The sequence below is a fragment of the Lithobates pipiens genome, unplaced genomic scaffold (genome assembly GCF_037356315.1).
Source record: "Lithobates pipiens isolate NorthernLeopardFrog02 unplaced genomic scaffold, aLitPip1_a1.2 Scaffold_16, whole genome shotgun sequence".
In the NCBI taxonomy this organism is placed as follows: Eukaryota; Metazoa; Chordata; class Amphibia; order Anura; family Ranidae; genus Lithobates; species Lithobates pipiens.
In genome coordinates this window covers 648,108,510-648,125,423 of record NW_027507748.1, presented here as the reverse complement: position 1 = coordinate 648,125,423, position 16,914 = coordinate 648,108,510, and the positions used below count along the sequence as shown (strand labels likewise).

At 40.7% G+C, this 16,914-nt stretch overlaps 1 protein-coding gene across 11 annotated transcripts in view; it reads left to right on the top strand.

The window, feature by feature from the left end:
* GRIA4 (glutamate ionotropic receptor AMPA type subunit 4) overlaps window positions 1–16,914 on the top strand; it is a 478,284-nt gene that overhangs the window by 174,780 nt on the left and 286,590 nt on the right. For all 11 annotated transcript variants that reach the window (XR_013274705.1, XR_013274706.1, XR_013274704.1 and 8 more), the window contains exon 3: window positions 1,792–2,031. Coding sequence is in view for 8 of the 11 variants with exons in the window: in XM_077484347.1 (XP_077340473.1) it covers window positions 1,792–2,031 (240 nt within the window). In the remaining 3 variants the exon portion in view is untranslated. The remainder of the gene's footprint in view (window positions 1–1,791; window positions 2,032–16,914) is intronic.

The window sequence follows — 16,914 nt, the reverse complement described above, 5'->3', positions numbered from 1 at the left end:
CCCATTTTCCAAAGTGATGAACACACACTGCTAAACAAATTTTAGCAGTGGTTTTTCCAATATCGGGATTAAAGGATAGGGATTTGTAAATGAATAAACTACGAATACTGTCTGCCATAACAGAAAAAGACTTGTAGTTAGAAATCTGGAGGAATATTCAATGGACTACAAGCATGCTGATCATTGTACTTGTAGTCCATTGAATCTTTCTCCAGCTTTCTAGCTGAAAACCTATATGGAGGTATGAGCATAAAGCTCTAGGAGGAGTGTGCAGGAGCTTGATATTGCACATGCAGTCAATTGATCACATGTGAAATGTTTTGCAGGCTCCTGTGAAAACTCAAATTTTTTTTACCTGCACAAATAAGTGCATTTATTATTTTTTTCCTAATCATCCCGCACCCATATGCTGCCTATGGACCATACCAATTATTTTACGGTAGTTCTGGCATGGGTCTGTTATTTGGCAATAGCGTTGTCTTTACATAAAGCCTATTCCCAGGGAAGAATAAAATTCTCTCTTGCACTGGGGCTGCCCACACACTGCAAGGGGTAAATGCTACTTTCTGTCTAAGGGAATAGAAAAATAAAATTTTCTTACATGATCCTTCATTCTCCTGACACCCAGAGCCCTCCTTTGCTTTAGAAATGGACTATCTCTTGGTGTCCTTACATCCAGTGAAGAGCCATAAGTACTGCATTGTACTTAATGACATCAGTGGATTGTCTTTCCCTGAGCATAGGGGAGAAGGGGCTATGGGGACCAGTCTAATATTGCAAAGGGAGCATATGAAAGTATGGATTGAGTAAGTAACAGCCTTTTTTCAGGTTACCTAAATGAGCATTTAACCTTTGCAGTGTGGATGCAGCCCCACTGCAAGTGATTTGTTGTTTTCCCTGGAAAACAAAGTAAAACATATATCATATTTTAGGGCAGAGGTGGCTTGTATTTGGTAATATTGTCTTGCAAAGATTATTGAATTTTTATGCAATCTATAGACAAAAAGCATAACTGAACTAAAAAAACGCAATGCACTTTTTTCTATTTTGATCAGTGTTATAATGCATACGATACATTGCATAACTGCCTATGGCAATGCTAAGGCTTAAACTGCATAGGATTCTTTCCACCACTCTTTGAAAAAATGTTCCATGGTTGACTGTGATTGATCTTCTTCATTCAGTTCTCTAGTGAACCTCTAAAACTTTGCATGTAGCCACAAATGCCCTCAAGTGCAATTGTGCATGATTATGCGTGATTAATTGCAGATGATTGCAACTACCTTGATCATCTAGCGATCACTAAAAGTGAATGACTGTGATTAATCATGATAATCCACAATCAGTTACAGGCAGTTTTTAATCACACAGCTCAAGTGGCTGAAAATAACTATTTAAGGTAAAGATAGAAGTGTTGATAGTCATACTTGTTCTAGGTCAGTTACTTGAAGTATGACAGGTCAGAATGGTGGTCAGGCAATTAGGATTTTCAGATGTAGTTTGTCAACAGAAGTCTCCATGTTTGTCTTATGGTAGGTTTCTTTTAACATTTAAGTGACTGTTCTCGGAAATCTCCATGAAAATTTTGCATGGGCCCCTAATACCCTACTATGCCAGAAAGAGTAAGAAAACTGACAGCTTTATGGGCTAAGAAGGAGTTCCACTATTACACCCATGGCAGTTCCACATGTGTTTGCAATGTATGACCACATCTGATCTTTGTAAGCAAATTCAGAACTTAATTGATGTTATCTTTTGCATTTTAAGCCTTTTTTATATCTGTCTTTTCAGTTTGCTCTCAGTATTCAAGAGGAGTGTTTGCCATCTTTGGGCTGTATGACAAGAGATCGGTACACACCCTGACCTCATTCTGCAGTGCTTTGCACATCTCGCTCATCACACCCAGTTTCCCAACAGAGGGTGAAAGTCAGTTTGTGTTGCAGCTGAGACCTTCGTTACGGGGAGCACTGCTAAGTCTACTAGATCACTATGGTTGGAACCATTATGTATTCCTCTATGACACAGACAGGGGTAAGTAGTAAACACATTTCTTGTTCCTTTAACTTTGTTTTGAACATGTGGTCTGGGAGTTATTATTTAGTCAGTATTTCTCTTTTTGTTTTTAAAAAGGGGGTTAAGTTGAGTAGTTTTTATTTTGTGACCTGTTTTTAGGGGTTTATGGATATAAAAAAGTTCAAATAAATAATACCTTTAAGTGGAATGGAATGGTGCAGTGTTTGGGCTCCAGATAGGTATTTGAATGCCTCTATGAACCTGGCAGAGAGATCTCCTGCAATGAATAACAGTGTGCTATTGGGAGAGGACTGAATCCTGCTCCACTTTAGTCTAAATTGAAAAATTACATTGTGGTGCTCTTCTCAAAGTAGATGCATGTTTTTAATAGAGTTGGAAATGGTTAAAACCCTTTCAGATTTTTTTTTTTTTTTTACTACAGACCAGGGGTCTTTAAACTTTCTAAGTAAGGAGCCAGTGTACTGTCCTTTAGACTTTAAGGGGGCCAGACTGTGAACAGTGGGAATAATCAATACCTCAGGCTTGGTGGCCAGTGGAAGTAAAAAAATGACATGGCACCTGTAGTCATTAGGAGGACAATAGTGCTGGAAGGAATAGCTCCCCAAGGGCCATATAAAGACAAACAAAGAGTCACATCTGGCCCGCTGGCCAAAATTTGGACATCACTGCTATAGACAAATCTATGTAGCACATGACCCTGAATGCCAGTATGGCTTCCAGTGATACCATATTATGGCTCCTAAAATAGAAAGTAACAGCAGCCCATAATAAACCTTAGTTGTTTATAAGGCCTCATTCACACAGGTGCACTGATCCGTACACCAGCACTAAGGTCCATCTCCTCACACACGTGTATGCCTGTGTGAATGAGGTCCAAAGGGCTCAGCAAGACAGGTGATGAAGAAAAGGTGCCAAAACCATGTTACCCTACCATAATAGAGGAACATGCTTCTGGCACTTTTTCTTTGTCTCCTGTTTTGTAGAGACCTCAGTAAACAACTGAGGCTCATTATCAGGTGCTGACTTTTTCTATTTTATAAGGTTTTTATTACATTAGGGACATTGTCCTTCACTTCATGTATTGGAAAAATGACAGGAAGTGAGAGGAGAAATCTCTCTAAAGTTAAATAAATTTTCTCTTAGACAGTTTTTATGTGAACGAGTGTCACCATTGGAAGATTTTCCCTCTATTCCTAATGTGGTGACAATTCAACATTTTGGATTTTCAGTCCCGGTGACATTACTGATAATTATATGGAGCAAATGTCTGCAGCGGAGACACAGACAGCAATACAAATCTGTCAGGTTCTAACCCTTCCACAGAATCCAAAATGAAAAAAAGACATTAAATATCCTGAAAGCATTCGATTTTGCCAGAAAAACTAAAAGAGAAAAACTCAACCATCTTGGAGACCAGTGATTTATTGATGTTCAGTTTAACCTATTCCGGACCGGCTCACAATGATATACGTCAGCACTTTGAAGAGGAATATCATTGTTATGGCAGCAGCTAGCTGCCATAAGCCCGGTATCCTCTTCTTCAGTGAACAGTCCGGTTTCATATGAAAGTGGTCTCTGCAGCGGAGCTGTCAGTAGCCATGGAGCCGATCAGGTCCTCTTCCATGCTTGGCTGGCTGCCGACTGACATTTTTTTATTGAATTTTTGTGTAACTATGAGATCTGAAGTCTTGTTGACCCCAGATCTCATATTTAAGAGGTCCTGTTATGCTTTTTTTCCATTACAAGGAATGTTTACATTCCTTGTAATAGGAATAAAGGTGACCCAAATTTTTTTTTTTAAAGGACAATGTAAAAATAAAAAATAAAAAGCAAAATAAATAAGAAAAAATCAGAGCTTGCTGCAAGGAGTGAACGCATACGTGAGTAGCGCCCGCATATGAAAATCGTGTTCAAACCACACGTAAGGTTTCGCCACGATTGTTAGAGCTAGAGCGAGAATTCTAACCCTAGACCTAAATTTTTAAATGTCGCCTATGCAGATTTTTAAGGGTAAAAGTTTGTCGCTATTCCACAAGTGGGTGCAATTTTGAAGCGTGACATGATGGGTATCAATTTACTCGGCGTAACATTATCTTTCACAATATAAAAAAAAAAATTGGACTAACTTTACTGTTTTCTTATTTAATTCAAAAAAGTCCCCCAAAAAAAGTGCGCTTGTAAGACCACTGCGCAAAAATATGGTGTGACAGAAAATATTGCAATGACCACCATTTTATTCTCTAGGGTGTTAGAAAAAAAGCAACATATAATAATGTTTGAGGGCTCTAAGTAATTTTCGAGCAAAAAAAAAAAATGATTTTAACTTGGCACGGTCCTTAAGTAGGTAAACTATGCACAAATTCAAACTCAACTAATATGCAAAAGGCTTTAGTGAAATAAATCTGATTGAGGAGCCCTTTTCTATATTTTACAACAACTTCTAGCTGTTCGCTTTATAGTATAGAACAGCCTTTCTCAACCTTTTTAACAAGGAGGAACTCTTGAAATAACTCTACGGTCTCAGGGAACCCCTGCTAATAATTAAGATATGTACAGCTATGTCGGTTCGCCCAGGAGAGCCAACCTGCCGCAGTACAACTGGGGCGGCTGGTCAGGAAGGTGTTAAAGAGTTACTTTTTCAGGAATAACCTTAAGGTGGACAGAGTAAGACAGCCGCACAGGTTGAAGTAGGAAGTTCCATAGGATGGAAAAGACTCTGGAGAAGTCCTGAGGTGAGCATAAAGGCCCGTACACACGGTCGGACTTTTTGACAACAAACATGCAAATTAGCTGTTTTGGAGCAACATCCGACTGTGTGTACGCTCCATCGGACAAACTTTTTCTGTTTTCATCGGACTTTTGTTGGCTGTGCGAACGGACAAACTTTCTGGCAACAAAAGTCCGATGGAGCAAAGTCCGACCGTGTGTACGCAAAAGCACGCATGCTCAGAACCAATGCAAAAGATCAGACTACAATACAGAAGTTCACCAAAGGTGGCGCTGGAGTCATTGAACGTCCTCTTTTGAAGCGGCGTCAGTATGTTGTGACGTCATTACGGTCGTGTTTGTTGTCAAAAAGTCCGACCGTGTGTATACAATACAAACTTGTGGACCACGCCCTTTGTACAAAAGTTCACGGAAAAGTTTGTACAAAGTCCGACCGTGTGTATGAGGCTTAAGAGGGACTGACAAGACCTTGAGAACAGGAGGTTTCGGGAGGAGCGAAGAAGATGATTTGGGTAATATTTTGAGATGGAGCTGGTGATGCCGCTGGAGGCAGATTCGTGAATGGCTTTGTATGTTGTTAATATTTTGAATTTTATAGTTCAATAATGCTTATTGGTTTTAACAAGCAAGAATACAAGTTACAATCAAAAAGATATCTTTCAGAGAATAAAATTATGCATTGGCCCGTCAAACATTAGAAAAACAGAACGCATACGGGTTATTTACGAAAGGCAAATCCAATTTGCACTGCAAGTGCACTTGAAAGTGCACTCGCTCTAAATCCTTTAGTAAATACCCCCCCATGAGTTGTTAAGTAAGTGCATCTCTCTGTAATTGATCTCAGCCCTGATATGATAAAGTATTGTGGGAAAGACCATAACATTGAGTTATAACCGTGTAGGAGATTCACAACAGTATTTTTTCAGTCAGAAGGGGAAAAGATGGTAAGTGAGGGTCCCTCCAGCCATCCCCAAAGGGATCACGTTGTGGATGGGGGAGCCCCAGCCGCCTTTACTATTTAACACTGCCATGGGTCCCCAACTAAAGAAAATAGGGTGGAAGTATTCAGGGCTGATACCTATACTAGGGCCTTATTGCATTACTGCTATGTAGTACAAGTCATTGAACAGTGTTGAGACCTGGAGCAAGAGTATAAATATAGCTGATCAGCAGGAGTGCAGTTAGGAAATGCGGGGAGACTGAGCTCCTAAACAGAGATTCCATATGTACACCAGCATGCAATAAAAAAAGTAGCAACTAGCCATGTTGTGTAGATATAGCAATGGCCCAGAAGAGGGTGGGCAAGAGGGGATTGAGGAAGGAGATGTAGTTCTAGAGAGGGGGAAGTGAGGTGAGAGACAGGAAGGGATGAGGTGGGATAGGTGGGTCACCTAGAGGTAAAGCCATTATGGGGAGTAGTCTCCAGGGTATAGCGGTATATGACAATATTTAGCCCAGGGTTTTCAGATGAGTTTGACATGGATCCTGTCTTCTATAATACTTCCTATTTTCTCCTGCGCCACAATCCAGGAGATTTTGTGCTTCACTGTTGAGATTGGGACTGAGGTTTTTTTCCAATGTGATGCTATAGTAATTTTGGTTCCATAAACGACGAAGATCAGTGCTTGTGTATATTTATCTACTTTCTCCCCCTTGAGGCTGAGGAGTGCTATGCCTGGGGTTTTGGGGAACCTGAGTATTTGTTACCTTGCGTATTACATAGAAAAGTTTATTCCAGAGGCTTCGTATTCGTGAGAAGGTCCACCATATGTGGTACATTGTGCCCATGTGGTGGCATTCTCTAAAACACAGTGGGGAAGCATCTGGGTAGATTGGGAACCCTATACCAGCTTGTAAATATTTTGAGGCTAGCCTCAATCAAGGAAACATTTAGTATACCTTTGAAGGAGTGTTTGAAGTAGACATTCCATTTTTTCATTTCCCAGTCTATATTGAGGTAATTTTCCCATGTATTGGCATAGGAAGGTTTGGACAGAGATGAAGCTAATGAAGAGTAAATTGTGTATATCCTCCCCCCTCCCCGATCCACGATGTTCAAGCACCATGATTCATAAGCCGTGACCCTGGGAGGTTCTGGCTTATTAGGCCAGATAGATTGAAGAAAATGGTGAATTTGTGCATATCTGAACCTTTCTAAATTCGGCATCTCCACTTTGTACCCAAGGGAAATGGGGCCTGTATAAGTGAAGAACTTCCCTATTCTGATTACGCCCTTGTTGAGCCACCAACTATAAGACAGGATGTTCATTCCTGGGGGTAAAATTGGGGTTGTGGAAAAAATGCATTAGAGGGCGTAGGGCTGAAATTAATGATGGATATTTGGGCATCCGGTTACACAGGGCCAGTGAGTGGGACAGGGTAGGAGCCATGGTAGGAGGTCTGAGTTTTGTGGGGACCACAATAGAAAATCGATTGTGTGGTGGGGAGAGCTTGCCTCTCCATAGGCACCCAGACGGGTTTTAAGTCCCGTGAGTATGCGATGGAGATCTGGGTAAGTTGAGCTGCTTGGTAGTACCACCATATGTTAGGGAGGGGAAATTCTCCTTGCGTTTTAAGTCTAAACAGGATATTTTTAGTGCATCTTCTTCCCTTAGGTCCCCAGATAAATTTCAATATTTTGTATTGGAAAGTCAGCAGCTGTGATTTCCTAATCAGGATGGGTAGGGATCTGAAAAGGTACAAAAGCAAAGTTTAAGCAGAAAGGGAAAGACCATCTATAGGTGATAGATTTTTGTGGCAGTACCTGGAGAAGAGGTTTCAAAGATCTTTTTTTTTGTATTGTGTAGGGTGACAAGTCTGTAAATATTTGAATGGGATGAACTTGTATAGTAAGGTTTTCCGTTTCTAAGGCTCGCTGCATAACTTCTTCCTTCACCTTGTAAAAATGTGGTTTTACCACAATGTGTCTGGGTAAGCCATCTTGATGTGGGGGTTGAAGAGCCCTATGGGCACGATCCATTTCCAGGCAATGATCGGGGATGTCTGGAATTAAATTTTTAATGAACATGTGCATAATCTTGTCAGTGTCCTTAAAAGATTCAGGGAGACCTCTGATAAAATTTAAAAAAAATGGCCTTTTGCATTGATACATGTCTCCTGGGGCAGCACCCAGGTCCCTAAACACTTTTTATGACAATAACTTGCATATTAACCCTTAAAATTAGCACTTTTGATTTTTCACGTTCATGTCCCATAGACTTGCGTGTTCAAACAAATTTTTTGCCTGTTCACATGTTCTGCTGCAAACCGAACCAGGGGGTGTTCGGCTCATCCCTATTCTTCGGTGAGCTTCTCCAGACCCACTTTGAACCCAAGGGTGCTACACATAGTACAGTTTTATATGGTTGCTGGAGTCTCAGGCAGCCTCTGTATGGCCACTCAGGTGATGTCAGGTCTAGTAGTTGTTTGTGAATCCCCATTTGGCAATCAGTTCTTTGATTGATTGTTGTTTGAGCAAGTGTATTAGCAAGTGCCGGGTCTGACATCTAGTGGATGTTTAGGCTTCCTGCATTGAAATTTGAAATTCAGAAAAAATAATTTTAGATCCCTTATCTCCCTCTGTGGGAGATCCGGTCTGTGAGGCAACCCCCTGTCGTTTTGTACATGTGGCCCATGTGGACAGACTCATAATATTTGACCAGGTTTTAGCTCTACCCCAAGGTGCAACATTTGGAGTGAATTCATCACGCTTTCCTTTGAAGAAGCCAAACACGGTGAAACATGTCAGAGCTATAAGCTTGGTGTCAATCCAATTAATGTATACTTGAACAATGACACTAAATGGTTAAACAAATGTTTTTAGCTCAGTTATGTCTGAATAAATACTATTGTTTTTAGCAATAAAAACTTTTTTATATCAATTGTGCACCTAAAAAGTCCCATATCCCTATTCTAACGTTGAATTTTCCAAAATTTGGGATGTTGGTGCCATAACTATCTTTTTTCCTGGTCATATCCTCATAACTTTTTGAAATAGTACAGTTTTATATAGGCCTCTGCAGCAAGCCAAGAGGCACAACTGTGAAAGAAAGATGGGCTGATGAATTTGGTTCCAATAGTTTGACAATCCCACCAAATAAGTGACAACTGGGAGTTACATAGCAAGTAGTATTGCACCGATGCTAGTATCGGGTGCCGATACCGAGTATTTGCACAAGTATCGGTACTCAGGCAAATGCACCAATACCTGAAACCGATACTTTCAGGTTTAGTTCTTTGAGCTGTCAGTGGGTCTCCCCTGTTGACAGCTAAAGTGTTAAAGAAGTCCGGTAATTGGAGCTGTAAGAAAAAAAAGCAGCTGGCAATGTTTATTAACAACATTGCTCAGGCTGAAACACTAAAATAAAAAGAAACATTATTTCTTTTTGTATCTTTCTGTTTCTTCATCTGCAGATCAAAGGGATGAACAAATGTTCCTCTGTTTAAACAATTATTAATCAGCCTTAATTAACTCCCTATTCTCCTCCATTTAATTATTATTTTTCCTGTTTTTTTTTTTTTTGTTCACGTCTATTTTATAAACTATAAACAATTAAAACTTTTTTTATTTGCTTTGTTAGTGAATATTTTTGCACATATATATTAACATATATTTACACATTTCACACTGAAGAAGCACAAAATTAAAAACAAAAAACAATTTATTTAATTTGTAAATCATTTTTCAATGCTTTGTACTATTGCTGACAGCTGAAGTGAAAACAAAACCGCTGCGGTAGGTATCTGCGAGTACTAAAAAAAAAAGTATCGGTACTCATAGTAAAAAAAAATGGTATTGGTGTGTCCCTAATAACAAGCTTTCTAGAAGTCCAAGCTTGGAAAAAAAAAAAACAGAAAAAGGTCTGTTAAGGAAAGATATACAATAAGGCATTCTGTACATAATGCAATATATAAATACAGCTGGCAAATAAAAAGGACTTATGCTTGGTCCCCTTGACCCGGTTCAGGAGCAGTTGTTCTTTTTGCACCCTCTGTTGTTACCAGCAGGCCACTACTCTCATCATTACAACTTCAATACAACAAATGAACCCAGAGGAGACAGCAAAACTATATTTGCAGCTTAGATTGTGTGCGTTTCCTTCAGGCCTGCCATGTTCATGAGAAGTACCCGCAGGCTACAAAGCTGCCAGTCACTCCAAGCCATGCACCTGCATACATTTGAAGCATATGACGTTGAAATCAATAAATATAGGGCCACTCTTTTACCAATGTAATTCACCAAGCTAACGTTTACAGGAATATTGTCTCTCTATAAACAGACAGGATTACTGGATAAAAATTGGAAGACAGACTTCAGATGGAATGTTGTGTTCTGTACCAGGTTGTCATAACCCGTGGGAAATATCCTGATAATAATCCCACAAATTGCTGCGATATAATATGATCCCTTTGATTTTGTAGAATCTATGTTCTGATTATGTTTAAGGCTTGCGGGGGCCTCCAGAGACGTGTGATTTATATGTCAATAACACGACTAGCAAAGACATCTCATTTAATGGTATTATGTAGTTTATTGCCAACTTAAAATGGTTAATTCAGGGTTGGGGTTGTCAGCTGCTTTTGTTTTATAATCTGAATAGAAAATGAAAAAGTAAAGGGGAATCTGGATAAAACAGCTACAGTTGAAATTCTCATTTATGAGGCTTTTTACCAGCCAAGAAACTTGAAAAAGGATATTAGTATATTGTTGTAATCTGTCACTCTTCCCAACACCTTTTAAAGGGTTATGCTTAAGTCGACCATTGACGGTTTGAATCTCATCTCGTTCAGCAGCAAGATTCAAACTTTGAATGGGCAGGCTGAATGTAGCCAAGTTGATCGATCAATCAACTTGGAAACAACCAGCCTGCTGGATTTTACATGTGATTATTTCTAGCGGCTCTTATAGCCACTACCAATATTCACTGTGTTCTCCTGGCAGGGACAGCTTTCCCTTCGCCCCCTGCCAGGAGAAACAATGGCTCCACAGGAAGGATTCCCTTGTCAACGCCGTCTGTGTTGATGGGGGTACCATTTGTTTCCCGGAAAGAAATTTGCTCGTCTTTAGTGGAGCATCCCACATCAAATAAAGTGCAGACGTGTATGCTAATCCAATTCAATTTTACAGATCCTAGGTAAACACCACACACCAGACAGCTCCAAGTGCTTGAGATAAAGAAAGCCACCTCCGTTCTGACTCAACCCAATAGGCCATGCCCTTAATGCATTTTGCCCCACCCCAGGGCTTGGTCATAGAGATGTAGTGCCATCCCTGAAGGAGCCGCTTGAGAATGTTAGTTTCTGTGTTCTGCCTCTCAACCCCTAGAACAGTTTCAGCCCCTCTGGTACACCTGATAAACAAATATTACTGCAGAAACAATAGTAAAAGACACCAAACTGTCAGGCCATAGAGCGCTTTACTGAAAAGCTTTGCAGTGGACAAACAATAATACAGTGCCTTGCAAAAGTCTCTCTCCTGGTCTCCTCTCCCACACTCCTCTTCTGGCTTTCCCTTGCATGCTGGGGACTGTAGTCTGCCCTTAAGGATCACCTGTGAGCCGCCAGTCATCCGGGACTACATGTCCCATGATCCTCTCCTCCTTCACCTCCTGTGATTGGTCCTCCCATGACCAATCTGGAACGGGCAGGGAGGGGCGGCTATTCTATCCAGTGCCACTCTCCACACAGCAGTGGGGAATTACAGGAAAACAAAATCTTTTGGGCAGGAAAACACATTTCCTATATTTATTTAATCTGTGTTTTTAACTGTATGCCTGGAGTTCAGCTTTCAAAAGGTGCAGGGATTGGCTAGGCTACTTTCACATTATCACTTCTCCATAGTGCGACTTTGATGCAACTTTTTGTATGATTTTGTTTCGACTTTACATTCTATGATTCAAAGTTGCATCAAAAGCAGGGTGGATAAAAATCAATGATTTTCAAAAAAATCTAAAATTTAAATCAAATTTATTTTAAATAAAATGCTTTTGGAATAAAACTCTATCTAAAGATAGCTTTCTATTTAAGATACATTAATAATTTAATTTATTCAGATTGAAATGGAGCTTAGTTATGTAGCATGAGGCTGTATATTCTGCAATATTTACATTTTTGGTAAACTCATTCAATGAATCCAAGCTCTGCAAGCTGACATAACTTGCACTGCACTGATGCATTCACACAATGAAGATAAAACAAAGTTCAGGAATATTCCTTTATCTCATTGTTTTGCAAATCTATGTGCGCTACAAACTGTAAGATTGAATCGGTTCTGATATCGCTGTTTTACTAACCTGATAGCTTATTGTTCTAAACAGGAAACCTTAATTTTGTTTGCAAATATTAAAGATTCTAACTACCAGCAAGGATAAGTCCTTTAACCACTTCACATAAATCGCTGTACCCGTATGTCGGTACTCCGACTAAATACTAAACGAAATACTGTTGCAATGCCATAACCCAGGTATTTTCGGGAACGGCATGTGTTTCTCTTTAAGATAAAAGTGGTCTCTGTGGCGGATTCGCCAAGAGATCACTTTTATTGGTGGCGGGAGAGGTGCCCACCCCCTCCGCTTACCGGAGCCTTCTGTAGCGATGGAGACGATCGCGTCCTGTTGCCTCACTGCCCGGATGCCGAGTGAGGGGAAGATGGCCTCCATATGGCGCCATAGCATTGGAGAGCGGAAGAGATGTCAAATCAAACTTTGAAGTCCAACGTCGCATGACAAATCGCATAAGTGTGAAAGGAGCCTTAAGCCGTGTACACACGGTCGGACTTTCTGGCAGAAAAAGTCAGACGGAATCATTTCAACGGATATTCCGATTGTGTGTAGGCTTCAGCAGACTTTTTCCAAAAATTCTGACGGACCTAGAAATAGAACATGTTTTAAATCTTTCTGACGGAATCAATTCCTATCGGGAAAACCGTTCGTCTGTATACTGTTCCGACATACCAAAAACGGCACAAAGGCAGCTATTGGCTACTGGCTATTGCACTTCTTTTTTCTAGTCCCGTCGTACATGTTGTACGTCACGTTCGGACATTGGTGTGATTGTGTGTAGGCAAGTCCGTTTCAGCAGAACTCCGTCAGAACAGTCGTGTGTACGCGGCATTACAGTTTCTATCTGACACCTGCCAAATAGCAAGTGAGGAGAATTCTCTGTCACTTCCTGTTCTGCCCAATTGACAGGAAGTAAACAAAACAGACAGCAATAAAGAGTTTAAAGACTTTTTAACCCTTCCCCGGGCTATCCAAAACTTCAAATAAAAGTTTAACTTTAACAAACAGAAGAGCCCCTCTGCCAGACACTTCTTAGCCTACAAGTACCCCGGGATAGGAAGCTGTGTTCTCCAGAGGCCTAGTAGGTATTCACCCAACTTTATTTACAACATTTCCCATTGACAGGTTTAATTTGAATATGTATTTGAGAATACATTGCCTTGCACATGTAGCAACACAGCAATGGTTCCTTTTGTTGTTGTCAGCGGGGACCACCTCACAACATTTCAGTTTTTCAGAAGAAGAGATAAAATCCCTTTAAGGGATCGCAGTCAGTATGTATGAAACGCTTTTTACATCCTAATAAATCTTTATTAGCATCTGACATGACTGACATTATATAAACCAAATAGCATGAAAGGATAATAGAGCTGATTAATGAATATTTTCTTAGAGTCTACATTCACAGTGCTTAGAAAACGGAAAATGGAGGCTCTGCAGTCTCGGCAGCTCCCAGGTCTTTTGGGAACAAATCCGCAGACCGCGACGCACACCTCAGTAATACAATTCAGCACTTCTTTATCTAGAGTGATTTATGTGGAATAGTATTTTTCAAAAGGTTATGTGTCAGCTATACAGCAGATGGTCATATTTTTGTTCATCATTTACCATTGCTGAGTAGCAGCTGGACAAATGGGCAGCAATGCTTTAAGGCATACAGGCACAGAATCATTTATTTCATTATGGTACATAAAAGAAGTACTTTAATAGCACTGATCTGTTCATCTGTGTTTATTAGGCATTTTCTGCTTTCTATTTGGTTAACGTTTATGTATAGAGGATTAACGATTTAACGGTTTCTTGGTTCGTTTATTAAGCTTAAAGCAGAGCTGACGCTAAGTAACAAGAAAAAAATGAATAGCCCATAAAATAACAAGAACAACTTTTGTTGCAATATTGTTCCATTCCAGAGATCTCCCTTGCAGTACTGTTTTCTGCCACTAGATGTCCTCAGTCTGATGGCCAGCATCATACAATCCACTTCCTCTGAGCTCAGGTCACTCTGGACCTGCTCCCAGCCTGTTTTTGGACTGTAAAAGAAGAGGCAGCGTAGTGTCTATCCAGGGCCGTCTTTAATATTTATTGGACCCCGGGCAAAAATTTTCTTGGGGGCCCCTCCATGCAATTTCACCCTCCACATGCTCAGAGACATACAATAAATAGAAGCAAGACTTAAAATCAGTTTACTGTATCAGATCAGGCAGCAATTGTGATTGGTTGCCAGCGGTTACAGCATATCATTACTGCTTACTAACTGATTGCTAGAGGTTACAGCACAATTTACGGCTCACTGATTAGTTGCTAGAGGTTACAGCAAATGATTTCTGCTTGTTAGTTGCTAGAGATTACTTTACAGTAATACTGCTCACTGATTGGTTGCTAGAGGTTACAGCACATCATCATCTCATTGCAGGGACGCATGATATACATATGAATGCCGCCTTTATTTACATATCAATGCCACTGGCCACATCTATTTGCTTAGTAATGCCGCCTCTATTTCCATATGAATGCCAGTTATTTACATGTAAACACAGGGTCTGCAGGCAAGTCATCTGTACACAACAGGGCAGAGCTGGGCAGCATTAGTACCAGCACTTCACACTGAGATATCGAGACACAGCACAGGACTAAAACTTCAAGGGACAAGGGAATTTAAACTGGGATAGTTGGCAAGTATGAGGCAGCTGCTTTGGGCCCCACAACAATGACAGGGCCCAGAGCAGCTTCCCCTTTTGCCCTGCCCTAAAGACAGCCCTGTATCTATCACTTTGCTTTCTCTTCCTATCAGCTTGCTTCTTTCATGATTGATTGATGATTGGTTACTTGCGCTGCTTCTTCTCTTCACACTCCAGCCTAGATTGAGGTACTTACATTGCTTGCATTTATAAAAAAATAAAAACATTTAGGCCCTTTTCACAGGAACTTTCTGATAAAAAATGGCGTGGTGGACCTGATCGGAACCTCTATTCTCCTCTATGGAGTGGAGACGTGTCCATTTACACCTGCCTACATCCAATCCAGATTTCATGTTTTTCATAATGATGTTGCTGTTTCATGTACCCAGGAGGTGATCTGATAGTTGACTTTTCTCTGGAACCGCATCTGGAACCACAAGCAAAGTTATGTATATGTTTTTAAAGCGGTGTTCCCCCCCCCCCACCGTAGCTGATGTTCCCATTGGCTGTTGGTTGCTGCCACTTCCATTGCGGGTAAGGGTACCCCACAGTGTAGCCTTATGGCTTCACGCCGGGAACCCTACTGCGCATGCCCAAGGCCCCGCTCCTCTCTCCTACTGGCCCTGCAACAGAGAGAGGAGGAGGGAGCCCTGCAGTGATGTCACGGGCTGCGGCCCAGACTCCCGGAAGTGTGAACAGGATACCTGTCAAAGGCAGGTATCCTGTGCCCCCGACAGGTACCAATTGTGGCACGAGAGTGGGAGAGGAGACAAATAAGCGGTAGTTCCAGTTTTATGTCTGTAACGCTGTATTTTGTACTTTACTGTACTCATGTCGTAATAATGTAATTCATCAATAAAAACTGTTAAAAAAATCGTACTGAGAACAGCAGGTTATCTCCATGCCCTCTCCTTCTGTTAGCATCTTTGTAATCACATGTGCATAAGACACATATGATTGGCTACTTGTGCTGGCCCTTTTTCCCAGTAAGTGCTCAGTGGATTTTAGTGCAAAACAGGAGGGTTATGACATCTCTGCTTGTGGGAGTGTACAATCTAAAAGGGATGGTCAAGTAATACAAGAGGTAATAACTTTAAGTGAGTTGATGGAGAAAGAAAAACTTTGGTTAGGTAGAGGAGCATAGGTTTCATTGAAGAGATGAATTTTCAGGGATTTCCCAGTTAGACAGAGTAGGAGATAGCCAGACACTTTGGGGTAGGGAGTTCAAGAGAATGGGTAACGCTCTGAAGAAGTTCCAGGAGGCAAGCATGCTAGAAATTGACAAAAGGACCTAAAGAGAAGAAGGTCTTTGGAGGAGCAGAGAGGATGATGTAGATGGGGGCAGAGTTGCAGAAAGCATTGTATGTTGTTAGAATTTTGAGGTCGTCGTTGGACAAGCGAAAGCCAGTGGAGTGATTGACAGAGAGGGTGGTGGGCAGTAAGCGGTTGGTAAGGTGGATGAGTGTGCTAGTACAGTGTTTGTCAACCTTTTTTCAGTCAAGGCATTAATCACTTAAGCCCGGACCATTTGGCTGGCCAAAGACCAGAGCACTTTTTTCAATTCAGCACTGCGTTGCTTTAACTGACAAATGCGTGATCGTGCAACATGGCTCCCAAACAAAATTGACGTCCTTTTTTTCCCACAAATAGAGATTTCTTTTGGTGCTATTTGATCTCCTCTGTGGTTTAAAATTTTTGTGCTATAAATAAAAAAATAGCGACAATTGGGAAAAAATGCATAATTTTTTTACATTTTGCTATAATAAATATCCCCCAAAAATATATAAAAAAAATGTTTTCCTCAGTTTAGGCCGATTCGCATTCTTCTACATATTTTTGGTAAAAAAAAATCGCAATAAGCGTTTATTGATTGTGCAAAAGTTATAGCGTCTACAATATAGGGGATAGTTTTATGCCATTTTTATTATTCTTTTTTTTTTTTTTTACTAGTAATGGCGGAGATCAGAGATTTTTATTGGGACTGCAACATTATGGCGGACACATCAGACACTTTTGGCACGATTTTGGGACCATTCACATTTATATAGCGATTAGTGCAATTAAAAATGCATTGATTACTGTGTAAATGTCACTGGCAGTAAAGGGGTTAACCACTAGGTGGCGCTGTAGGGGTTACGTGTGTCCTAGGGAGGGATTCTAACGGTGGGGGGGGGCTGTGTGTGACACGTCACTGA